General features: G+C 53.7%; 1 protein-coding gene across 3 annotated transcripts in view; it reads right to left on the reverse strand.

Annotated features, from left to right (window-relative positions):
• Positions 1-2198: 2198 nt before the first annotated feature.
• USP2 (ubiquitin specific peptidase 2) overlaps positions 2199-25578 on the reverse strand; it is a 27693-nt gene continuing 4313 nt past the window's right edge. The window contains exons 2-13 of one of the 3 annotated variants that reach the window (XM_023208466.2): positions 20008-20822; positions 7452-7502; positions 6816-6939; positions 6507-6618; positions 6300-6410; positions 6049-6113; positions 5425-5528; positions 5257-5337; positions 5032-5110; positions 4436-4543; positions 4143-4263; positions 2199-3915 (exon numbers count right to left, since the gene is read on the reverse strand). In XM_023208466.2, the coding sequence (XP_023064234.1) occupies positions 3828-3915; positions 4143-4263; positions 4436-4543; positions 5032-5110; positions 5257-5337; positions 5425-5528; positions 6049-6113; positions 6300-6410; positions 6507-6618; positions 6816-6939; positions 7452-7502; positions 20008-20781 (1818 nt within the window). In that variant the 5' untranslated portion in view covers positions 20782-20822 and the 3' untranslated portion in view covers positions 2199-3827. Of the gene's footprint in view, positions 3916-4142; positions 4264-4435; positions 4544-5031; positions 5111-5256; positions 5338-5424; positions 5529-6048; positions 6114-6299; positions 6411-6506; positions 6619-6815; positions 6940-7451; positions 7503-11119; positions 11505-20007; positions 20823-25578 lie in introns of those variants that run through there. The other 2 variants (XM_023208467.2, XM_023208468.2) reach the window with 2 other exon arrangements.

Consider the following 25578-nt stretch of genomic DNA (forward strand, 5'->3'; position numbering starts at 1 on the left):
CAAGAGCAGTGGAAGGGGAAGCCCCTCCCCTTGGGAGAGGCCAGCTGGATCAAGAGCAAACAATGAGGGAAGAGAGCCAAGTTGCTAGGAGGCAAAGCTTGATGGACAAAAAAACGTGGGGACAGACCTGTGTGTGTTTGTGGTCTGTGTAACACTAGGACCTGTTGCCATGGGGGTGTGAAAGCACCACAGATTAATTACTGAAGAGCTGGGAGCAAGGGTGGCGGGCCTGAGTGGAGCCCCTGCCCTCAATGTCACCTAGAGTCCATCTGTTCCCCAGTGGAAGACAACAAAAATTATAGGGCTGCTTCTACCTCCAGTGAAGAACTAGTCAGAGTACAGCTATTCACTTTGCTACAAGCCTAATGTTTTTATTTTGAGGGGATCCTATTTGCCTGTGGCTTGGGGGCAATCATCAGGTTAAGATTTCCAATCACACCCTGGATCAGGCCACCCTCAGGGCAGGCCAGGGAAGTTTGGGTCCCTCAGGGAGAAATTCCAAGTTTTAAGTCACTGTTATTTTCAATCCCTCTTCTTCACTCTTGGGAAATACTTAGAAAAATGCCTATCTCCCTCCATGAGGCAGGTTTGATAGCAGCACACAGGCCTTAAGTGACAGCAGGTGCTTCTGTCTCAGCAAGGATGGAATAGTCAGGCCTTTATATTTTGGTGTCTGGAGCAGTGGAGGCAGTGAGGAAGAATCCTCATGAAACACTCTAGGCTCACCTGGTGGAGCCTTCAGCTTCCCTAGTTCTAAGACCAGCAGCAGAAATGGAAAAGCTGAACAGTGCTAATGAAGAGGTGAGACCAAAGGAGACATGGGTCACCGAGTGCACCAAAGACATCACCTCTTTTCGGGGTTAAATCTGAAGTCTTGAGAAAAAGTACTTTAGGGAACAAATCCTATCACATAAAAGGTAACTGTTTCTAAGTATTAGGGGGGAAAGCTGAGATCTTTGATCAAAGACTAAGCCCTGGCTGGGTGCAGTGGCTCACGCCTGTAATCCCAGCATTTTGGGAGGCCGAGGCAGGCAGATCACCTGAGGTCAGGAGTTCGAGACCAGCCTAACACGGAGAAACCCCATCTCTACTAAAAATACAACATTAGCTGGGTGTGGTGGTGCATGCCTGTAATCGCAGTTACTTGGGAGGCTGAGGCAGGAGAATCGCTTGAACCCAGGAGGCGGAGGTTGTGGTGAGCCGAGATCACGCCACTGCATTCCAGCCTGGACAACAAGAGTGAAACTGTCTCAAAAAGAAAAGAAAAAAGAAAAGAAAAGAAAAGAAAAAAGAAAAAAAAGACTAAGCCCTGGTCACTCCACACCCAGGTAATGATACTCTAACAGCAAGTTTTGCTATATTTGACATCTGCTGGAGAGATGTATTTTATCTCATCATAGGTCTGTGAAGACACCCAAGTGTTTCTTTTTTCATAGAGACAGGGTCTCACTATGTTGCCCAGGCTGGTCTCAAACTCCTGGCCTTAAGCCATCCTCTCACTTCAACCTCTTGAATTACTGGTGTGAGCCACCATGCCTGGCCCCAAGAGTTTCAACAAAGAATTAAGAGAGTAGCTCATACTAACATTAAAAAGTAGACAGTTCATTTAAAAAAAAATGGATATGTGAAAACCGTGTCACATAGGAGAATGTCCTGATTCTTAGGAGATGTATACTCAAGTATTTAGAAGTGGTGATATAACACCTCATCTGTAAATGTTTCCGCAGAAGAGAATAAAGTACAGTTGACCTTTGAGCAATGTGGGCTTGAACTGTGCGGGTGGATTTTTTCAACCAAATAAGGATAGAAAATACTGCATTTGTGAGATGCAAAACCCACGTATATAGAAGGCTGATTTTCATATATGCAGGTTCTGCTGGGGTGACCTGGGGACTTGAGTATGGTGCAGATTTTGGTACGTGTACCTTGGAACCAGTCTCTCTGTGTATACTGGGGGATGGCTGCATATTTAAACGTGTATGTAAACAAGTGGTGAATCCAGATGAAGAATATAGTGTCCAAAATATGTATTGTTTCAGTTTTCAAAAAATTAAATGTTCAAACTAAAAAGTGGGTAACTTTTTCCAGAAACTTGGAATTTCCAAACTGGTTGAAGCAATGAAGTAGATGGCCCCTAATACACTAGGAGCCCTTCCTAGGTTCAAACACTCCCAAATCAAGATTCCAACATCTGCCAACTGATTTCTCAAAGCTATTATTTATTCTGTACAAGGTTCCACTGTACATTAGACATTCTTCTACTCTTGCTTACACAGTAAACAAGTGTACACTTGCCCTTGGGCTCAGGTTCACAGGTCTTCCCTGGAGAAGGGTGTCAGGCCAGTAAAACTCAGGGTGTCTTTCTCTGATGCCTCCTCCTGGGGGCCTGGAACGTGCCAGGCTCCGCGGGGCACAAGCCGGGCCCAGCTGTGTGGGTGAACAGCTTTACTTTCTAGGACAGCACAGAGTTTTGTCCAACTATGTAGGGCAAAATTGAGCCCACAGGAAAGAATCATACAACTGAGGCAAGATGGCCCCAAATACCCAGGCTCCAGCTCCCAGGGCAGGACTGGAGACCAACGCCAAGAAGGGCTGAGGGGCGGCCTGGGCATCCCTGAGAAACTCGGTCCAAAGGGCCTATTGTCTAGGAGGCTCTGAGAAGGGGGCGGGGGCAGGAAGGCCGGCGGGGAAAGGGGTGTTAATAAATAAAAGGGGAGAGAAGCTCTAGGGACGAGGGGCTTGTGCTATCCTTCAAACAGCTGGGGAGCAGACCAGGGGTGGGTTAGAGGACGTGGGCGGGAAGAACTTGATGCACCGTTGGAAGGAATCTCCTACCTGCTTTCTTCTTTGCCTCACTGCAATGCACAACGAGCCAGGGCTAAGGGCAGGATCCCTTTCCCGGGCGGGTTTGAACATGGCACTGGGGAAAAGGGAAGAGGCTGAGGGATATTTCAGGGAGGGGCAGTTACCCCCTGGTCCCCAAATGCTATAAGGCACAATTCTTGGAGGCAACTAAATTCCATTCATAACATTAAAAAAAAAAAATCCCAAACCCCCCAAACAGAAACTTGTTTTAGATCCCAGGTCTACTGTGGCTGTGCTTGGGGCCTGGCCAACGCCCACCTAGCACCACGGCTAGCATTAGAAAAGTTGTACTTGGAAAAACAGAAAAAGGACCAGTGCAATGTCCCAGCTATGAAGAGGCCTGAAGGAGAGCACTCCAGTCTGAACACTTTAGTTATGGAAATTAAAAAAAAAAAAGTTGGGCTTTTTAAAAACCAAAACCAGCGTTTTCCAGAGATGTCCTTTCGTCTGTCCCCTGGAGTTAGCAGCGTGAAGAGGGCTCTTGGCTCATGGGTGTTTTCGGGCTCTGGACCGGCGAGCGGTACGGCTGGAGATGGGCGCCAGCTCCTCCGCGGCACGGGCGTCCAGGCGGCGATGCTCCCAGCAAGCTCCAGAGGGCGCTGTCCCCTCGGAGGCGCGGGCACTGCGGCGGGCAGCGGCGCAGCGAGGGTCTTCTCCCCACAGACGCGGTTGTTTCTGACACATAGGAAGCCCACAAGTTTACAAATGCAAACGGAGACGCCCAGGGCACGGGGCGACGCTGGCTCCACGTCCAGGCGATCTTCCCTGCCGGGCCACAGCTCATGAACGCCCGGCTGCTTGCTCCAGACCCTGACCAGGCGGCGTCCATTCCTGCTCGGCAGCTTCAGGTTTGTTTTTCTCGTCAGGTGTGTGTGTGTGGTGGTGTTGTTGTTTTTGTCTTTTTAAGAAACTTAGGGAGCGGGGCCACCACGGGGAAGGGAGAAGGGACGTGGCTCCTGGCGCTACATTCGGGAGGGCGGGCTGGCCAGTTCATAGAAGAGCAGGTAGGCGTCGCTGGTGCGCACTTGGCTGGAGGACATGGGAGTGACGCTGCGGAGAGAGTGGGGAGTCAGCCCGGAGAGGGGGCAGGACCCGGAGACCCCGCGCCGGCCTCTTCCGGCGCCCCCGAAGCCGGCCGGCCTTTCAGGGAGGCTCCCCACGGGCAGCGGCTTCGTGGCCCTGAACTTTCCCATCCATTCTAGGTGTAAGCCGTGGGGGGTTGGGGGATGGTGGGGCTGGGGGAAGGTGGGTGGCTCCAGCCCTGCCCTGGCTCTCACCTGCAGTCGTTGAATGTGTGCCATTCGCCTGTCCCTGGACTGCGACAGTAGGCTGTATAGTGGCCACCCATGGTGGTTCCGGAGTGATTGGACACAGCATACAGGTTGTAAACAGCATGGTCTGAGGAGGAGGCAGCTGTCAAGCCCCGGAGGCCCCCCTGCCCCGACTTCCTCCCTCTAGCCTCTCCTGGGTCTCTCAGCAGCTGGTGCTGGCAGCGCCCCTTCCTCCTGCCCTCCCTCCGGCCTTGCACACCTGCGTCTTCATTCTGCCCTGTCTACTGGAAGATACTCACTGGTGTTTTCTGAGGCAAATTCTCTTAAGTCCAGGTCTCTTAAAGGGAAGTTCACAAATGTTGTGAGCTTGCTGGTTCGGATCCTGGATTCTGAGAACCGCTTCAGATCTGGCATTGACGTGAGTCAAGGATAGTCAAACCAATGCAGAAGCGCAGACAACAAAAGGAAAGCCTACACGGTCCGTTTCTTCTTCTTCTTTTTTTTTTTTTGAGACGGAGTCTCGCTCTGTCGCCCAGGCTGGAGTGCAGTGGCCCGATCTCAGCTCACTGCAAGCTCCGCCTCCCAGGTCTACGCCATTCTCCCGCCTCAGCCTCCCGAGTAGCTGGGACTACAGGCGCCCGCCACCTTGCCCGGCTAGTTTTTTGTATTTTCTAGTAGAGACGGGGTTTCACCGTGTTAGGCAGGATGGTCTCGATCTCCTGACCTCGTGATCCGCCCGTCTCGGCCTCCCAAAGTGCTGGGATTACAGGCTTGAGCCACCACGCCCCGCCCGGTCCGTTTCTTCTGACTCTGCTCCCCTCACCTGTTGGCTCGGCCCCTTGTCATGAGTCCCCCTTGAAAGTCATGTCCCAGCCCTGATGGATCTTAAGGATACGGAGCACCAAGATCTTTGGGAACCTCTGGATGGAGAACTTCTTTATACACCGTTTTCTGCCTCGGCAGCGACAGCATGTCTGAGAGAGAAGACAAACACAAAGAACTTGTGGGGGAAGTCAGTGGGCCCCAGTCCAGTTGCTCCTCAGCTGGATCTGCTGGTATCAGCCTCTTCCCAGTAGGTCCCATGGAAATTTGTTCTTGCTATTACTGAAGGGTGACTTACTGGCTTTTCATCTCCATCAAGCACATCCTCTTTGGTGAAGAGCCTCATGCAATCCATTAATGTCACCTCAGGATAACCTCGCTGGGAAGGGGAAAAAAGCAAAGGCCAGAGGTCAACATGAAAAGACGGGAGAGAGAGTTCAACAAGGTGGGCAACTGGGGTGCATACCTTAGCAATGGGCAGTGAGAGGTCCCAGAAGGGGTCGAAGACTGTAGAACAGTAACCACAATCTGTACACGTCAGGGAGCTCTTTAGCTGCCCAACAAAGAGATCTGGGGAAGAGAAGGCCATGAGATGCTGAAATACAGGAAATAGAGCATGGTCTTCTGCACAGCATCTTTTATGTTTTTCTGAGATGGAGTTTCGCTCTGTCCCCCAGACCGGAGTGCAGTGGCGCAATCTCGTCTCACAATAACCTCTGCCTCCTGGGTTCAAGTGATTCTCCTGCCTTAGCCTCCCAAGTAGCTGGGATTACAGGTTCCCACCACGGCTGCTGGCTAATTTTTGTATTTTTTAGTAGAGATGGGGTTTTGCCATGTTGGCCAGGCTGGTCTTGAACTCCTGACCTCAGGTGATCTACCCGCCTCAGCCTCTCAAAGTGCAGGGATTACAGGCGTGAGCCACCATGCCTGGCCTGCACAGCATCTTCTTTCTTGCTGTTTCTGCTTTGGTTTGTTGGACACTGGGCAGAAACAGGCTTCCCCGGGACAGTGATTCTTAGGGCTTTTTATGCTCCACTCAGGCAAGAGCAGGCAACAGTGAAAATAAGCATCTTCTCTTCCATGCGCTTACCCCCGATCCTACTGTCTTCCCGTTCTAGGTATTTTCTCCACATCTGTCGGCCTTTCTCGTCATCACTGGGAACCGGAGAGAGAAGACAATTCAGTCAAAGCTCAAAACTTAAGTTTAAGGGTCTGTCAATCTAGATCCTTCATCTTCAAAAGTAAAGCAGATTCTTCCCAAATCATTAACCCCAAAGTGGTGGGTAAAAATCTCGAGTTCACAAAAGTTTTGCTTCCCCACAGCATTCTCCTCTTACTTACGGAAGATGATCGAGGTTCTCAGGGTTGGACTTAGGCCTCAGTGTCACTCGGTTCACCTCATTATGGAGCCCATCCAGAAGAAAGCGAAGGAACTCCTGAGCGTCCTGCTGACTGAACCCAAAGGAAGGAGGGTGAGCAACACCTCTTGTCCTAAGAACCTGCTCCTGCTGCCACCCAGCCTGGAGGACATGTCTGCAAGGCCCTTACTTATAGCCAACAAAGCGCGGTGCGTATCTCTGGATCTGGGTCTTGAATTCAGATGGGCTCACCACATCATTGGGGGATGAAGTCCATATGGTCTGAATTAGTTTTGCAAACTCTATTGGAAGGAGAGAGTGTATAGGACAGCTGAGATATTTCCTATAAGAAACTCTGAAACTAGAATCCCAACAAAAAGCAAGCAGAGAAAGAAAGACAGGATAGGAGTGTCTAAGACACAACTCCTAGAACAGCCCCAGTGGAATGGAGGACCATCCACCAGGGGTAGGCAGGGGCACATGACAGAGGGCCCCTCACCTTCCATGAGGGCTGTGTGTGCATTGCTGCTGTGGTGCAGGTCCCGCATGTAGAGCCTCTGGAGGCAGTAATCTCTCAACTCTCGGGTGTTGCTCAGGCACTGCAGAATTGAGTTCATGAAGCACTGCAAGAGATGACCAGGCAATCAGTGGGGAGATGAGAGTCCCACCTTCACCTCTGTTACTTACTACCAGAGGCTCTCTGGTTCATCTACCTAGAAATGAATCCTTTCATAGCCTCAAGTTCCTTTTTTCATAAGTGAAAGGGGTGAAGTGAGGCAAATCCCCACTCCAGGCATAGGTGACGTAATTGGTTATTTACTATAGAGGTGCACAAAAGGGCATGGACGCGACGGACCATGCGTGTGTGGGAAGTGATGGGCGTCCTTGAGGGGAAGGATCCAGGAGAAGAGCAGGCTGACGGGTAAAAGGGCAACTCCCTTTTAGCAGTGCTTCCTGCTGGGGATGGGTAAAGCACAGCCCAGTAATTCTGTGAAACACCAGCCGGGAAGGGCGAGTGCCTACTGGCTAAATGGGTAGGGAGTCAGCCACAACCAGGGGGGAACTCTGGTTATATGGCTCCAGTCAGGATAGTAGGGGGTGGGCCTGGGGAAGAAGCAGGCCAGGAGGAACTCACCGTGTTCCCAAGGTTTCGAAGACCAGCCAGACCCTGGGCACTCTTAGAATTCTGCAAGCAAAGAACACATGGCGATAAGGTGGAAGCAAAGATGATAGGCCTGTGCTGGCCTCTCTTGTTCAATTTTCTAACCAGCTAGAGTCACAGGCAGCAGGCCACACGTAATATTCTTTCTTCAACTTTACCCGTCTATGTACTTTGTAGGAAAGAGGATTGAGGAATGCCTGTCATTTTCTTTCTTTCTTTTTTTTGAGACAGAATCTTACTCTGTCACCCAGGCTGGAGTGCAGTGGTGCGATCTCAGCTCACTGCAACCTCCACCTTGTGGATTCAAGCGATTTTCCTGCCTCAGCCTCCTGAGTAGCTGGGACTACAGGTGCGTGCCATGACGCCTGGCTAATTTTTTGTATTTTTAGTAGAGATGGGGTTTCGCAATATTGGCCAGGCTGATCTTGAACTCCTGACCTCAGGTGATCCAACCGCCTCGGCTTCCCAAAGTGCCAGGATTACAGGCGTGAGCCACCGTGCCTGGCCTAAATGCCTATTATTTTCAACACCCAACAAAAATATTCTTCAGGGCTTTGCTTTATTGAGTATGTATTGACTATGTATCTCCCTGCCCCCCATCTTTATGTTATTCTCCATTCTGTGCTATAGTGGAGACTGGGAATTCACATATTTGGTACATATTGACTCCTTACTATAAGAAATTTCGAGTCCCAAATCCAGGTGCTATCTCAAATGACCTATATTTGTACTCCTAGAAGCCCAATATATAAAGTAGCTCTCATAATAGACACTTTGAGGAGGTTTTGAAAAGTTAAACAACAAAACACCTTGAGTTTCGATCTTCAGTTGGGAAAAACTCAAGCAAGCCTGCCATTCTGAATTGCCAGAGACAGGTGAAATTCCTTCCAGCTGAGATCAGCTCCTAAGGGCTGATTAAAGGCTGGGAGAATCCTCCCTGCCTGGCTCACGTTTCAACATCCTGACTGGCCACTGGCTGGGAATCCTGGAGATGGCAGATTGGGCCCGCACAGGCAAGGGCCTGGCTGAAAGTGCCACTCTTGCCGTTGGCCCTATAGCGGAGGCAGGTGAGGGGGCTGGAGAGAGAACAGGTGCTGGATCGAGGACTCTGAGCTTATTTGTCAAGGTCTCTTGGCTAATCCTGGGCATATCTCCAAGGAGTCAGAAAACCTTCAGGCTCAAAGGGTTAAAGAAACAGTTTGCAGATGAGTCTGCCACCCCCTCTTTCAGGGAGGGGACTGGGAGCAGGCAACTCTGGAGCAACACTGGGGCATGCGTGGGGCCAGCTCAGCCCTGATCAGAACAGGAGCCTGAAATAACTCAGCTAAAATTACTCATGCCGTGTGCTGACAGCCTATGAGGCTGTCAGCAGCTCAAAGCCCATGAGGTTGTCAGCTGGGGGGGGTTGGGGGGGAGGCGGGTGGGGGAGGAGGAGCAGGCTGAAGGAGGGCTTTTCTCAAGAACTGCCTTACGGATCCCACAAGTAAGAGGATCCCTTCCTGGCCAGCTGTCAGGGCTAGCCCTAACAGGTAGGGAAGAAAAATATACCCAGAAAAGAGACCCAGTTTAAACCTGCAGCTAGAGAGACAAGCCAATTGGCAGCAGGTGGGATATAAGCATCCTTGGAGAACTTGGCTAGGGCTGGCAGTATATGGCCCCAAACAACATCTGAATCTGACTTACTGACAGTAACAAGAGGGCCGCAACAGAGATAATTCCCTGGGACAAAGACCTTCTCAGCATTTTCCAGAATAGGTGAAATGCTGCAAAAGTCTCCATGTTGCCCACTCGGAACTAAATGTTAAAGCTTGCCCCCAACAGAATACCCACCCTCACGTCTATTTTTGGCAGTGCTTTATTAGTTCTTAGTCCCCGTGCCTCAGATGACATCTGTCTAAACAGGCTGCAGGGGAAAGCATTCTACCACTGGTGACCGTGTCAATGTTCACCAAAGCAGGCCCTCAGCTGAGACAACAGTCACTCAGCGCTAATGGGGGTGGGGAAATGGGAAAACGGAGTCATCTGTCTACAGAAGCACTCCTGTGGTGTTTTAAGATGTTGACACTTAATTCTCACCCAGCAGTGAGGGGCAAGAAGGACACGTTGTCACCCACGATTACTATTCTTGACGATCTAACCCCTCTATTGGCCTGGGGAGTGGGGAGATGGGAGAAGCTCCTTTAAGGCATCGTTAGGACCCTTGGTTGTTGTGTTTTAGGGTGGGAGTTGATGCCTTTGTCTAAAATTTCCTGAGCTCAAAACCACATGCCAATTTCTAGGAGCTCTGTGAAGAAGGCAGGTGGATAACAGGAGTGGGGGCGACAGAGGATGGGGGAGCAGGGCTGCTCTATGCCCAGCCAGATATTCTTCTGCCAAGAATAGGAAATCAGGAGCTCCAGGGAAAGTCAGCACTTTTCATTTCAGAGGGGAACAAAATGTCCCCAGAGTGACCTTTCTTACAGGGCAAACAATCCTACCTCAGGGTCGACAGGGAGAAAAGGGGCTAGAACTTCAGAAGGTGGGAGACCCTGCACAGCCAGCCTCTTTTGGTGAAAGCCAGGGAAGGAATTGACCCCAGGTGTGTTATGCTGGGACACATGTGCAAAGAGTTGAGAAAGTTTGGACCCAGTCTTCCTTCCACTGAGCCATCAGCAAACCTAGTTTTGACTCAGTAGCAAGCACTGTTGCAGGGAGCAGATGGCACCTCCACCGTCAGCAAATAGCCTTCACCTTCTACAGGAGGAGCGGGGGCTCAGGAGAGCCCTGCCTGGGTGAATGCGGAGGTAGCATCTGGGCACCCTTCGGTAGGAGAGGCCAAGGTTTGTGTCTTCACACTTGAGACCCCAGTCAAGGGCTTTCCCGCCTACCTCACCTGTGTGGTGAGGGCCACCCCAAGTCCTGGCTGCCACTAGGAAGCCTGGTGTGGCCCTGGCACGGGGCAGGGCACGCACTGCCAGCATGGGAGCTGGTGCCTGTTACATAAGACCTGTCAAGCTCGGGCCCCTTATCCCTTCCCCAGGCGGGCAGCGCCCAGCCTCGGCCCCGGCATTCCCCTGGGGGGCTGCTTCCTCGGAGGGACCCGCTGCCCGCTGCAGAAATGGAGAGGACGGAAAGAAGGGGAAGTTGCCATCTGTCACCTGTCTGCACCTCCTCTGCCCTTCACAGGGTCAAAGGACCCCCGTCACCAACCCTTGGGAAAGAGTCCTTGGTGGACAGTGAGGGGGAGGCGGCTCCTTTCTGCCCAGCCTTCCTGGCCGGGGTTTGGCCTCGGAGGAATACCCCCGCAGGGTCCAGCGTGCTGCCCTCGCACACCGACCGAGACCCAGTCAAGGTTATGCTTTCCTGCACCTGTCCTGATAGGTGCCAGGAATTGAGAGGCCAAAAGCCACCACCTGGTGCCGGGGTCACCGAGAGGGAGGGGGAAAGGGGGCCTCCTCGGACATCCACCAGGGGAGGGGACCGCGAGTAAGCGTGCGATCACCTGGGGAGGGGGCATTCCTTGCCAGGAGACCCTGGGAAAGGAGGGGTGGGGGCTGGGAAGAATCCGTCCCTTCACCTAGGGGCGCGTGGCGGGCAGGGGCCAGGGAGAAGGCGGAACCCCAGGCTCTCGGCGCGGGGGTCTCGGAAAAGGGCCCGCGTACCTTGGCTTTGTTGAGCAGGAGCCCCACGAAGGTGGAGAGCAGCAGGGACGGGGAGAGAGGGGAGCGCGGCCGCAGCTCCTTGGCGAGGGCGGGAAAGGGGGCGGCGGGGGGCTCCTCGGGCAGGGTCACGGTGTACGAGGTGCGCATGCTGGGGGGCGGGCGGCGGGCTTTGGCCCTCGCTTAACGTTGGCAGCGGGGGCGCGGGGGGAGTCCCCGCGCGGTGCCACAGTCCGGACGCCGAAGCCGGCGGGACGGCCACAGGACACTGTCCGCGACGCCCGGAGGTAACCGTTACCGCGGGGCCCGAACGTGCGCTCTTCCGCCTCAACCTCCCCGGCGTGCGCCGCCAACCGCCCGGGTCCCTGCTCTAGCTCTCCGGCCGACTGGCTGGCTAGCCGGCGCCTCGGGCTCCGCGACGTCAGCGCTGGGGCGGGGCTAGGCCCGCAGCCCCGCCCCACAACGCCTCCGTCCCGTCCCCGGCGCTCGCACGCGGACCCAAACGAGGCAGCAAGGTCGGTCCTCCCCCGCCGGGCCTTCCCCGCGCTCCGCGGCGCCCCCAGCCCGCTGACCCCCGGCGAGGCAGGCCCGCGGGGGAGGCAGGACCGGAGCCCAGAGGCCCTGGCCGGCCTCGGGGTCGAGGCTTAGCTCAGGATAAGTGATCTTTGGGGCCCGTAGAGGACATCTCCCCAAGACCCAGTGTCAACCGGGTGAACTTCCCCCAAGGCAGCATTACACTTCCTAACTCCTGGGGGACTGCAAACCATTTTGAGAAGGTGATGAAAGCTCTTCTCTCTTCAGGACGAAATACGCATATGCACAAACTTTTGTCTAGCGTTCTGGGGGTGCTCAGGCCCTGGTGAAGCCCCAAATTCATGCAGTCTGTGGAGGTCAGTGGGCCCAGGTTAAGAAGATAGGCCTTCACGGCCTAGGGGCTGAGCTGCCCTCCTTGTAACAGTCCTGTCTGGCCTGTTTCAAGAGAGGCAGTGCGCATATTTTATAAGGCCCAATAGGTCACCTTCTCACTTGGCTTCTGAAAAGAAGCTTTTCTGGTCTCTTCTAACCAATTACCCAACTCCAGCTCTCCCACTCTCAAATTTGACTTGTTTTGGGGAGCTGGGGAGAAAGTAATAAATAGTGGGGAAATAGGCGCTCAGCTGGCATGGGGGCGAGTGTTCTACTCTGACCCTAAGCACAGCCATGCTTGAAGATCGGGGTCTTTAGGTTTCATTTCTGATGCTCCACCCCTCCACCTAACAGGGAAGCTCACGAATCTGCCTAGAGAAAGTGTCTTGTTTGGAGCTTGCTGGCTATTTTTAGCCAGTATTTTTAGCATTTAAAAATACTCCAAGAGGCAGCAGTGTATGCTGTTACTCATCTGTGGGCTCCTTCTGTTCCTTCTGGTGTGCTCATCCCCACATGTACACGCACACATGACCACAGCTACATGGGGACTGTGTCCAGGACACACGTATGGCGGTACCCTAGGCCACCCGCAAAGCAGCAATTTCATGCCAATGAGAGAGGGGTGGGGACAGTTGGCCCCTCCCCTGTGTGCCAGCAGTGTGGTGGGAGGAGGGGGCAGGGGACAGGAACCACAGGCAGTCTGCTTGTGATCAGTGAGAGCGGGCATGTGAGGACGGGTGATCTCTACAGTCACTGTCCTCACCCAGACTCTGACTGAACCTGGGTCCTGGACAAACTGCAGCAGCCTTTCTCCAAGCCTCCTTTCCAGCCAAATGCTTTCAAGCCAGCCCTACACCATCTGAAGCAATGTTTGCATCTGATCATCTGATCACAACTAGAGCACCTGCCCTTGCATCCAGTCCCGAAGCCTCAGGTAGCCTTTCTCCAAGGCTGTCTGTCCACAGGCCCACCACCCTCAGTCTTTGACCACTGCTGTCGACCAGCCTGTGCTTATCCTCTGCTGAAAAACCAAAACTGCCACTCATTAAGTACTTATTAGATCCCAGGAACCGGGTTAAGGGTTTTATATATATTATCCCAGTTAATTTCTATAATAACATCATGCTGTAGTAACTATTACCTCTATTTTATTTATTTTTTATTTTATTTTATTTTAGTTTTTGAGACAGAGTCTCGCTCTGTCGCCCAGGCTGGAGTGCAGTGGCACGATCTTGGCTCACTGTAATCTCCGCCTCCCGGGTTCAAACAATTCTCCTGCCTCAGCTTCCGGAGTAGCTGGGATTACAAGTGCGCACCACCATGCCCGGCTAATTTTTGTATTTTTAGTAGAGATGGGGTTTCACCATGTTGGCCAAGCTGGTCATGAACTCCTGACCTCAAGTGATCCGCCCACCTCAGCCTCCCAAAGTGCCAGGATTACAGGCGTGAGTCACCGCGCCCGGCCTATTACCTCTGTTTTATAGGTGAAGGACCTTAAGCCTAGAGAGGTCAAATGATTTTCCAGGACTGCAAAGTTAATAAATGACAATGTAGGGCTTTGTCTTACAGCAAAACCCACGCTTTTAACAGGAAATTCTGAGATATACTTCCTGCTCTCTTCCAATTACCTACTTGTAAATTCTGCCTAAAATTTGCATCTTCCAAAAGACTTCCCTAATTAACTCCACCCAGCTCTAAACTCTCCATTACCGCATATCCTCAGTCTATGCGCATTCAGTTTGCATGGTGTTAATTTATCTTAATATGTTTATCTTTGTTTTGTAAGTGTGTCAAAGAGTCCTATAAATGGTCTTAGATTGTGTGTGGCTTGTCATGGTTGTGCCAGCACACCGAAACCTCCTCAAGGGCAGGGTTATGGGTTCTCTTAGTGGGTTCTTAATAAACAGTGTTGATCTTGTCTCTAAAGAGGGCCAGACCAGGCTCTGCTGGGAATCCTGGGATTCCCACTAAGCCTCAGAGGGTGGGGTGTGAGTCTGGTTTTGCATGTTGAACACATGTGCTGCTGGGCTTGGGGGGACCTGCCCAAGAGGTGCTCACCCACTATAGCATTTGGCCTGTTTCCCCACGACTTAGACACAGTGATGTAAGCACTCCCACCCAGGACGTCTGGGTGTTCTGCTAGCTTGCTCTCCCTCTTCCCTGGGATTTAGGAGGTTAGAGGGGTTGCTAGGAGCAGGGAGGGCCAGAGGCGAAAGCTTTAGTGTGGGAGCACTTTGGGAAGTCTGGGGTGGGAGGAAAGAATTCACACAGGGTCCAGTCTAGTCAAGCAGGTCTGACTGCTGCAGGACACGGCCACAAAGGACCTTGGCTCATCTCTCAGCCAGCCAGGTCTGCCATTCTTGGAGTGGGATGGATACAAAGGATAGAGGCTTCTGGCATCTGAATCCGGCTCTGGCTCAGTGACTCTCTGTGCTTCAAATACACTAAGCTAATCTGAGCTGGGCTCATTCCTGCATCCTGACTGCTGTTCCTCAGAACCTGGGCTTGGCCTGCTTCCCCTGTAGGATAAGTCATTGTTTTCACCTTAAGTCTTTCCTGGCATGAGATGGAGTGATATAAATGAAAGTCAGGGCTACCTCTACGAGGGCAGGGACTGAGAGTATCCTGCTTCTCTCAGATCTGCGTGGGCAGCTTGGGCCAGGGTTTGGGGACACTGCTGGGGCTAAGGCAGATGTCTCAAAGCCTGGCTCCCAGCATGTGCCTGCGATTACCACAGCAAATGGACAGACCGGTGGCCTGATTGATTGATGGATGAAAAGGTAGGGGCTCTGAGTCCTTGTTAGGGGTTGGGCTTTTGCTCCACAGTGCACCTTGGGGAGAAAGGGTCAGCCCATCCTCCCCACTCTCTGTAGGAAGGTCTGCTTCCCTGCGTGACATGGACCCCAAGAGGCCAAAAGCTCTGCACTCCTTTGAGGCCAGGCAGTCTGGCCTGAACCAGCTGGATTCCAGAGGCCCACACACCTCCTTCTTTTGCATATGTCTCTGTCTGGGGTACTAGTTTTATGTATATATTGAGGTGAGAAGGTACAAGGGGCCACGTGTGCAGCTTTGGGCTCTGAACATGATGTTCATTTCTGCAGCCGGTGGTCAGTGGAGCGGCTCCCCCAGGGGCAAGGAACATTTTGCCAGGCTTGGATTAACTTCTGCATTGCTGAGCCCCACCCCAGCACCACATTAACTCATGAAGACATCCTGGAGTGGGGGTGGAGGAGGAGGTGGGAGGATGGTGCTGGGCACCGATTGAGAAATTGAGCCTGGATAAGGCAGCACCAAGGCTAACAGCCAGGATACAGCCCACAGCCGGTCTGCAAGGGATGGTGACATCAGTGACTTGCTGATTCTAGTCACAAACCACAAACCCACTGCCCTTTCCTTTGCAGCAGCTAGTACAGCTCCTGGTCAAGGGGTCCCTCTGGCTTAAGGTCCTTTAGTGACCTTCTCATGCTGCCAACACAGATTCATGACTTCAGGAAGTTCAACCTCCTCAGGGTGGCTGAGTGAACCTGGGGTGGGAGTAGGTGAGGACAGACCCCAGGATCTCAGGCTGCCAAGCTGGACAGACAAGGCAGCAGGGATGCAGGCCAGTATGGCTGCATGAACGGAGCAAGAACACGAGGAACGAGAGGCGAGTTGTACTTCTCACCTAGGAGCTGGCCAGGACAGCCCCTGCCATCCGCAACTTGTTCTCTTTGGAGTAACCTCCGCTCACTGCAGGGCAGCATTCAAGTCCAAAGTCCCACCCGAGGGAAAAAATCACATGACCTCAGCTTATATAATCTCTCTGTCACTGAACAGCTGGAACCCAAGGCTTCTGAAGATGAGTCAGCAGCCCCAGTGGCAAATAGGACCCAGGTATTCAGTTTCCCAGACCTTTTGCTCCTAGAAACAGGTCCTGGAGCAGAGGGCAGGGGTGTCGAAGAGACTGGGTGGGTGAGAATAGGCTGGGCCAGACTCTGAGCCTCGGCCCTGGCTCTGCGTCCAAGTTGCAGGTGCCCAGCTTGCTGACTGTGCTCTGGAGGGCCCTGGGCCAACCCCTGGCTCTTCTTGGGGAGAGGAGAGGGTGGCCTGGACAGGGCGGGGCAAGGGCTGGGCAGAGGCCAGTGGGCAGAATGCCAGGACTAGGGAGGAGCAGCTGGAGGGGTGGAGCAGAGGGGGATTAGGAAGGATTGTAGGGGTTAAAGCGCAGCCCTGGCAGGGCTCAGTGGGAACAGCTTGTCCTCCATAGGCCCCGGGAACAGGAGAGGTGGGGCAGAGTGGGGAGATGACAGGGTTGGGACTGGGGCACCTGGCTCTCTGCAGGGCTGAGCCACCTGGACTGACTTGGAGTCCCCACTGGGGGTAGTGAATGCTTTTTTTCCACCATCACTGTTCCTCCTCTCTGCATTTTAAGCAGAAGGTGGAGTCTCAGGAGAGGCCCTGGTTATACAAGTGCTGAGCTGCACCCCCCTGGCCTGGCATTTTGTTGGTGCTTACACAAGCATGGGGAGGGAATAATTCTGAATTTATGTGGTGCTCCCTGCCCCCCGCCCCCGCCAGCTCTGTACTCATGCTCAGCTGAGTCTGTGATATTCAAAGGTTCGTTTTGAATGTTACTGTTAATGAGGGAAAGAAGTCTGGCTAGAACTGTTCTCCCTGGTCACAGCCTGCTGTTGACCTCCCTTAATGAATGCCAGCTGTAGCTCCGGTCAGCTACCTTGAGAACCCCCTGGGACACAGGATGCACTTTTTTACCTCTCTTTCTCCCACCGGGTTGGTACAGGGCGGGGGGCTTCCTACTCTAGTCAGCTGCCAAATGCCCCCTTTCTATGATCTCTTTTCCCCTCGTAAGTTTAAATGACCTCTTCCGCAGCATTTTATTGATTTCACATTCCTGCACCTTCATTATTTGCTTTGAGCCTCACGGCATGCTTGTGAGGTGGGCAGGACAGGCGTGATTGTTCCTTTTTATAGTCTAGGAAATACAGCCCAGCTGATAGGTGTCCAAGGTTAGAGCAGCCAACTGTTCCTTCCACTGGTCACGAGCAGCCTGTCCCAGCCTCAGATGACCTCTCCATTTCCCTCCACCTGTGACACTCAAGAACACCCAGGGCTGCCCTCCCATTGTACCTATTTAATAACTTATTTCTCAGCCAGGTGTGGTGGCTCACACCTGTAATCTCAGCGCTTTGGAAGGCCAAGGCAGGTGGGTCACCTGAGGTCAGGAGTTCAACACCAGCCTGGCCAACATGGTGAAACCCCGTCTCACTAAAAATACAAAATTAGCCTGGTGTGGTGGTGCATGCCGCTAGTCCTAGCTACTTGGGAGGCTCAGACAGGAGAATCACTTGAACCCAGGAGGTGGAGGTTGCAGTGAGCCGAGATCACACCACTGCAGTCCAGCCTGGGTGTGACAGAGTGAGACTCCATCTCCAAAAAAACAAAACAAACTTATTTCCCTAAGTGAATTGTGAAGGCACTGAGGGCAGGGACTGTTGCTCGCACACATCTCTTGCCTCCCAAAGCACCGGAAGGGTACAAGGAGGACTAACATTTATAAGGCAACATGCCAGGCCCTTTCACATACATTATGTTTTCATTCCTCAAGTAATCTATGAAGTGGGAACTATGATCACTCATTTTATAGAGGAGGACACAGTTTCAGAAGTTAAGGGACCTATCTGAGGTCACACTGCTAGTAAACTGAGCACCACAAATGAGTGCCTCAGAAGGCAAGATCCCCAGATGGAGATCTAGAAAGAAACTGGACCCAGTTTTAGAAAGAAGTGGTCCAGGCCCCACAAGCAGGGTTGTTCCCACCTCAGCAAGATGCACTCTGCTCCAGGAAATGAGGATAAGAGGGGTGGAGAGAGCGGGGTGAGGTTAAATAAAGGTCTTGTACCATTGACCCTGGAGAGGCCTCTGCTGGTTGGCAGTATCTTCTGGGGCATGAGCTCAGAATGAAACACTAGCTCAACTGCAGGGCATTCCCGGCTAAAGCGCCTTATGAGTTGCTTCTGGATGAGGGTGGCTGAGTTTGTCCCAGGGCAATCTGCCACTTCTTGGAGATCCTCTCTCAAAATTCCCTTCACCTTGGCCCTGGAGCCGTGGGGAGGAGCCAGGGTTGTCCCTTCTGGAGAGGTGGAGGGCAGCAGACTCCCAGGAAGGTTGGGCCATGCCTGTGTGGGGAGGAGGCAGATTCCCAGTGGAATCTGACTCCCAGTAAAGGGGAATACTGGCTGCTCTCATGCTTGGGGCTGAGGGTGGGTCTGTAGTTTAGTCTGTGGTGAGGTTTTCCATCTCAGCAGGCCTAGAGATCACCCAAAGAGCTTGTGGAAAGAGCAGCTTCCCAGGCCCCATCCTGAGAGAGTTTGTGTCAGTGGGTTTGGGTGAATCATGAATCGTTAAGCCCTGCAGTGACTCTGACACAGGCAGTCTGCAGACCCCACTTTAAGGAGCACTGCTGACCATGAAACAACCCTTCTCTTCTGAGCAAGGGGAGGGAGCCCTGCAGAGGCTTCTAGGACCCAAACCACTCTGAGGAGAGCCATATTCTAATTGCCCTGGGGATGAACAGCACCAGCTGAGTTCAAATGAATCCTGCTCCACCACAAGCCCAGCACATGGCCCCCTGAGAGCTGATACTTTCCCCCCAGGCCAGCTCTGTTGTGACACATGTCTCTTCTCCACTCCTTTCTACAGTGGATCCAGTCCTGCCTTGTCAGGTTCTGAATGTTCTGGGAGGCACCAGCATTTCTATCTCCTGTGCCACTTCACAGATGGCACAGCAAAGCCAAGACTCCCTAAGTAATATTATCAAAGTTGCCCTCTCAAGATGTTTACTTATGCAAGCTTCAGGGTCCTGCCCCTAGTCCTGAACCCCTGCTGCATTTGTCTGGATCAGCCCTCCAAGCAGCATTTCTTGCTGTGGCAGGCTGTTGTTTTCAAAATGTACTTGTCCTAGCAGTAGGGAGGGGTATGTAAGGTAATGGAGGAGACACAGCACCCAGCCCTTCTGTCCATATGCTTGCCTGTCCATCTGTCCACCTGCCACTACCCATGTATCCACCCACCCACCTATCCCACCACCCACCCATCCATCCATCCATCCATCCATTCATCCATGCAATCAGCAGGTCAGCTCCCGTTGTGGGAGGCACGCGGCAGGGGATCTAGAGATAGGATTTCTTTTTCCTCCTCTGAGAGCTTGCCACCTAATGGGCACACTAATAACTACAGAAAGGCAGATGTCGTCAGTGCCCCAAGAGAGGCGCATTCAGATTAGTTGCGAGCGAGGCCATGCCAGCCCTTGGTCAGTCTCCAGCAGAGCCTCTTCCCTCATTCCAGCTGAGACAGGGCTGGAATAGAGGTATTGGATTGTCTCAGGCCCTAGATAAACATTTCTCCACTACTTTCTCCAAAGCCAGATGATAAGCCTTGCTGTCCGATACCCTAGTCCTGAGCATGCCAGTGTCACTCAGAGGACAGTCCCTCTTCCCCTGATGTCTTATGTCCAAATGTAAAGCCAGGCCTCGGGGCTAGGGAATGAAACCTGCACAATAGGGGAGATGTAACCACAGCAAGGACGCCCTCCTGCCACTGGGTGCACTAGTGGTCTGGGGTCCCCGCATCCAGCCCAGGTCGGGGCAGGGCCTGCAGGAGACACTGGCATCTCAGATGGAAAAGGAGAAGGTGAGAAGAGTGGTTCACTGGGGGTAGCAGAGCATTCCTGAGAACACTACTGGACTATCCTCGAGTGCACAGGCCCTGAGTGGGCTTTCTAGGCAGAGTGGGAAAGCCCCTCTCCTCGGCACAGAGCCCCAGGGGCACCAGACGTGCCGGGATGACCTCTCTTGTTTGTCTCCACCAGGAGCAGCCACCAGCTGCTGTCAATCATCAGTCAGGTTGGGAGTCAAGCCCTTAGCCTGGCTGTTCTCCAACAGTGGCTGCCTCCCCAGCCCATCCCTGGTCCCCATGGGTAAACTTACCATGCTGTCTCTCCCCGGGGAGCTGGAGCAGCTGGGCCCAGGGGCCTGACCCTTTCCCTTCTCCCACAGCGTGTAGCGGCCAATGGGTCGGAAGGTTGGGCTGAGGATTTCAGGGACTCGTGAAGGAGGGGTCTGGGAGGGCACCTGAGATGCACTGCCCTTGCGACCATAGTTCTCCAGGTAGTCCACCAGGTACTCAGGGCGGCTGGCTGCCTGGTAGAGCCCCTGCAGGGTGCAGAGCTCCTTGCGCGTCCGGGCCAGCATGGGGCTGCGACCCAGGTTCCCGGCATCTATCCGGTAGTTATCTGAGGTCCGGAGGCTGGAGAAATCCCGGGCCAGGTCTGATTGGCTGTCCGACTTCTGGGTTAGGGTCACCCCCTGGTCATAGGCATTCATGGGCAGGTAGCTGAGGCAGTTGTTGCTCACTCCATAAGGGAATCCACTGCCCCCACTGAGGCCACTGCCTGAAGGCCGCTCAGTACCCCGGGTCTGGCTCTCTGCCCGCTTACCTCCCCCAGTGATGTCGGGTCTCAGCAGGGGGCGGCTCCGGTCATAGTCCAGGATGGAGGAGGGGCCATAGGTACGGGGACGGGTGAGGAAGCTGCTGGCAGGGACTGGCTTGAAACCAAGTTTCTCCTTCTCCAGTAAGGAGGCAGCCAGGTTGGCCCCGTAGGAGGAGGGGGTGTAGGCACCATAGCCCGACTTGGAATAGTGGGCATCTGTGTAGCGGGCTGATTCTGTGTAGCGCTTCAGGGTGGAGGAGAGCTGGGACATCCTTCAGGGTCGCACTCAGTGGGGACTGGGAGCCTCATGGGCTGAAAGACAAGGAGAGTAGTTGTCAGAGGGCCCTGCCAGGTGTTGGGCTCCCACAGACCCGCTCCCCATCCCTAGCTGGGCCAGAACCTCAGAGCTCCCAGTCCATTTCCACAAGAGGCAGGCTGGCTGCTGAGAAACACACATGCACACAAGTGTGCACACAGGCTTGCTTGCACCTGTATGTTCACGCCTCAGTGAGAGTGCAAGGGATGAGGTGGCTTTTATATGCCACACAGAGTCAGCACATCCCAGCCATTCAAAGACTCAAACACGCAAGCAGGGGCTACCCGACCTCCACAGCCCACCAAGCCGTGCAGTCTTCCAGCTCAAATCCCATTGCCTCAGCAACTGCAGAAACTCTTGAGCTGGGGAGATGCCACAGACCCCTGGGTTGAGAATGCTGGATATTTCAGGAGTTAAGACCACTTCTGTCCCTTCTGACTTATGTGATGAGCAGGTGTCTTTTTGGAAACCTAGACTGTGCTGGAATGACCTGAAGATCATTTGATCAGATCCCCTGTGAGGCCAAGGAGGCTCAGGAGAGGAAGTAATGGGGTGTGGGTGGGCAGGGGAGGCCGTGAGTGAGCATGCAGCAGCGAGGGGCCAGAACGTGGTCTCCAGACCCTTTCCCCAGACACCAGCATCTGCTGCTGGTCCCACAGTGAGGGACACTCGTGAAGTCGAACCCACTCATGTCACTGAGCTAAGCTTCACGAGTTAGGGCCCTGGGCCTCCCAAGAGTTCCTCTACCAACACAGGGTTCCTCTACCAACATGGATCCGGATCCCAAATTGGTCCTGGTGATGTTTGTGCAAAGGGTGCCCCCTACAGTCCCAAATCTTGCACTGCACGTGGCATTCCCAGTCCTTCCCTGTTGCAGTCCAGCAGCTGGGGAGGGTCTAGTGAAGGAACACAGAAACTGCTGAATGTGGAGCTTTGAAAGCCCTGAGGATCATGAATTTTAATCTATCTGTTGTACAGATGGGAAAAGTGGTGCTTATTTCTCCCCAGCCACACACCAGCAGAGCCAGGACTGGAATCCAGGTCTTTGAAATCCTGGCCAGTGTTCTTTGCACTTAACCTTGAGTTACCACCCCCTCATCAGATTTAGGGTCAGTTGGGGACCCCCAGAGGCCTTCCATTGCCGTAAAGGTGCAACCTGTATCCAATGGAGCTGGAGTGGCAGAGGAGCAAGTAGGGTCAGAAGCCTTTCCTCGAGGGCATCAGGGGCTCTTGGGGGGCTCTCTAGGGGGATGGAAGCAGAGCCATCCAGGACTCTCAGAGTGGTGGGACTTGCCCTGTGATAGACTAGCTGGGTGATTTTGCACCAATCATGTAACCTCTCTGAGCCCCAACTTCCTCATCTGTAAATGAGTAAAACCACCATCCTCATAATTCCTACCTCACAGGGCTGTTGTGAGGAATAAATGAGATAACAACACGTGAAGGGCTCCACAATGACTGTGGTTACCATCTCCTCCCCCAGCTACTTCGAGGCAGCCTGGCTCTGCCCTCTGCAGGTCTATGATAATATCAGGGCTGGCTCTCTCCCAGCCTGGCCAGCCTCTGGCCTCAGCTTGGGACACCAGGCCTCCCCATGCAGCCCCCAGCGAGAGAAGCAGGCAGGGGGCAGACATCTGGCCACTCAGCAGACACTGGCTGGGCAACCCAGCCCATCAGGGTAGAGAGGAGATGGTGCCAAACCCCAAATGCAAGGGCTTGGCAGAAAGCTCTAGAATCCCAGTCCACACAAGGCTTTGGGGTAGGTACAGGGGTGAGAGATGAGCAGGTAGCTTCCATATAGGACCCAGAACAGCATTCCTTGACCCTGCCTGAGAACTCCAGCAGTTTTCAGTCCAGGCTGACATCAGAAAGGCCTGGTCCATCTTATTGTCCTTTTGCCACCTGGCCCAGGGGGCCCTGGCCCTCCATGTATACTTCTTTGCCCACTGTGCCCAGCACAACTTTCACCCCTTTCTAGGGGAAGGTAACTGGGGGATGGTATCACACAGGGTTAGAGGGAAGCCATAGCGGGAGAGACAGACAGAGGCACAGGGTGGGGGTGGGAGGCCCAGTCCTGCTCTGTTTCGCTTTGGAGAACTCCATCAATAATGCAAAGTGAAAGAGATTCCAGGTCGCAGGAGCTGGGCTCTGGGACACCAGGCAGCCAATCAGATATAACCCCCACAACAAGGGTATGAGCTCATGGCTCCTCCCCACAGCTCTCCCTCCCCCTCCTCCACACTAAGGCTCTCAGGGAATTGGTATTCTACGGGCAGCGCCCCAAGCCCGTGACATCCCTTGGCCCTGCTGATGACGCAGAAGTGCTGGGGCCAAACAAGGTCTAGAGGACAGGGACAGACAGCTCTGAAAGGCTTTGGAGCTGGAGGTGGGGCCACACCTCTGGCCCACAGATTCCCAGGAAGGCTCCCAAATCCCCACTCTCCTTCCCATCTGGCAGGTGATTGCCAGACCCCTCCCCCTCCTCCCAGCAGCCCTAAGAGTCATGCCATCGCTAATACTCCATGGGAGCTGCCTCTCGGCTCTGACATCTAGCTATAGTTCCCATGTCTGGGGAGAGGGTTCCTATTGGGGTGGGGGCCTTCCACATGTATCTCCCTTCCCGCAACCCCCAGTTTCACTCTCAAAGGTCCTAGCACCTTCCAGGTGAAGGCACAGCCTGGGTTGGTGCCCCTTGGCATTACCTGCACAGCTGTCCCTGGAGGCCACAGAACGCACTATGGGCAGGAGAGCGGGCTGGGGCCCTGGCCGGAGTCTCGCCGCGCAAGACAGGGACAGGACGGGCACTCACATGGCTGCGAGTCTCCCTGTTGCCACAGGAACAGCCTGAACTGAATGGCCCTTTCATGGGACAGTGGGAGGCAAGCCGATTGGCTGGGATCCCCCATACCCCTCCCTGCCCAGTGCGGGGCCCCTGCTGCCCAGCTTCTTTCACTGTTTACCCAGAGCTGGCAAGTACAGGCACGCAGCTCCAGGCAGCGCCTCCCCAGGTGTCCGCCACCTTGGACAACGGGGGCAGTCCCCTGCCCAGCTCCTCCTCCTGGCCGTCTTCGCTGAGGTGTCTGGACCCTTCCTTCTCTGTCAGAGATTCCTGTTGTTTTGCTCAGTTTCCCTCTCCTGGGAGGTGCAGCAGCCTTCCTCTGCACAGAGGCACAGGGCTTCCTGTCAGGACATGTGAGCCAAGCAGCTGTCACCCCAGCCAGCTGGTGCTGGTCACCTCTGAACCAGGCCCCAGGCATGTTGAGTACTTCACATGCAGCTTCTGAGTCCATCTTCTCTGCAGCCTCACATCAGCTCTCATCGGCCTTCGCCATGTAACGCATTCTTCTAGGTGTGCTTCATACACAGAGCACCCCAAAAAGTCTTAGTGCGGGTTTAAGCTGGAGTTCTTTCAGACATAAATGTCTCCAACTTACACATCTCTTTGGACAGATTAAATTATATAAAGTAAAATTAAAAAAACATTCACAATTAGAAAATAAATATATAAGAAATTTAAATATGGAAACTTTCTTTTTTTTTTTTGAGACGGAGTCTTGCTCTGTCACCCAGCCTGGAGTGCAGTGGCGTGATCTCGGCTCACTGCAAGCTCCGCCTCCCGGGCTTACGCCATTCTTCTGCCTCAGCCTCCCGAGTAGCTGGGGCTACAGGCACCCGCCACCTCGCCCGGCTACTTTTTCGTATTTTTTAGTAGAGACGGGGTTTCACCGTGTTAGCCAGGATGATTTCTATCTCCTGACCTCGGGATCTGCCCGTCTCGGCCTCCCAAAGTGCTGGGATTACAAAATATGGAAACTTTCAAATGAAGTTTTTAGCATTTGTATTTCTGAAGTTATTAAAGCTTAAAACTGCACTAAGGCTTGGGACACAGTGTATTAACTCACTGAACCCTCCCGACTCCTTTAAGCGGTAGGTGCTGTTATAATATCCATTTGCAGATGAGGACATTGACGATGCTGGGAGTGATGTGGATTTCCCAAAGTCACACTGGGAGCAGTGGCAGAGCTGGGCTGGACCCGTGCTCTATGCTCTGTCTGCTACAGCTGGCCTGAAGCCCAGACCCCTGCTTCACTCTTCCCTGGCTCTGCATGGGACGGGTCAGGACTGGGACCCGTGGGTGGGGTTTGAGGGAAGGACCGCCACAGGATCCAGGCGTCCGCCATCCGGCATCTCTACACTTCCAAGACAAGGCAAAGAAATGGGCCTCCAGGCAGTACTGGATCCTTAAATTCTCTTTTCCAACCACCTCTGCACAAGTACTCTCCTGGTGTCCCCTCCCCATGGGAGAGCCCTGGTCTCCTTCCCTCTCCTCTAGGTACAACATGGGGTGTACAGACTCCGGCAGGAGCAGCCCTCTGGATTTTCCACTGCAGGCGAATGAAAGCGAAGCCAGGTGCAACTCGAGCCCTAGAACAATACTGATCGGCCGCGAGATGGCCCAGGAAGCCTCCATTTCACCCACTGTGCCAAGCCCCTGTGTGTTCCCTGGCACCAGCATCTACCCCAGCTCAGAGCCTTGGGTCCCTGGCCTGGTTATGAGCAAGTCCCTAGCCTCCTACCCTGGCTGCAGCTTGGTCCACTCCTCAAGGGACCCATGCTGGGTGAGTCAGGGGTTAAAATGAACCCCGTCCCCCTGGGGCAGCCAACCGCTTTGCTTCAGCCACTGTCACTTCCTGTTGCTCATGTGAAGGGTTCCCTAACCTGCCCAGCCAGAGGAGGGACTTGCTCCCCAGG

The sequence above is a fragment of the Piliocolobus tephrosceles genome, chromosome 13 (assembly GCF_002776525.5).
Source record: "Piliocolobus tephrosceles isolate RC106 chromosome 13, ASM277652v3, whole genome shotgun sequence".
Lineage (NCBI taxonomy): Eukaryota > Metazoa > Chordata > Mammalia > Primates > Cercopithecidae > Piliocolobus > Piliocolobus tephrosceles.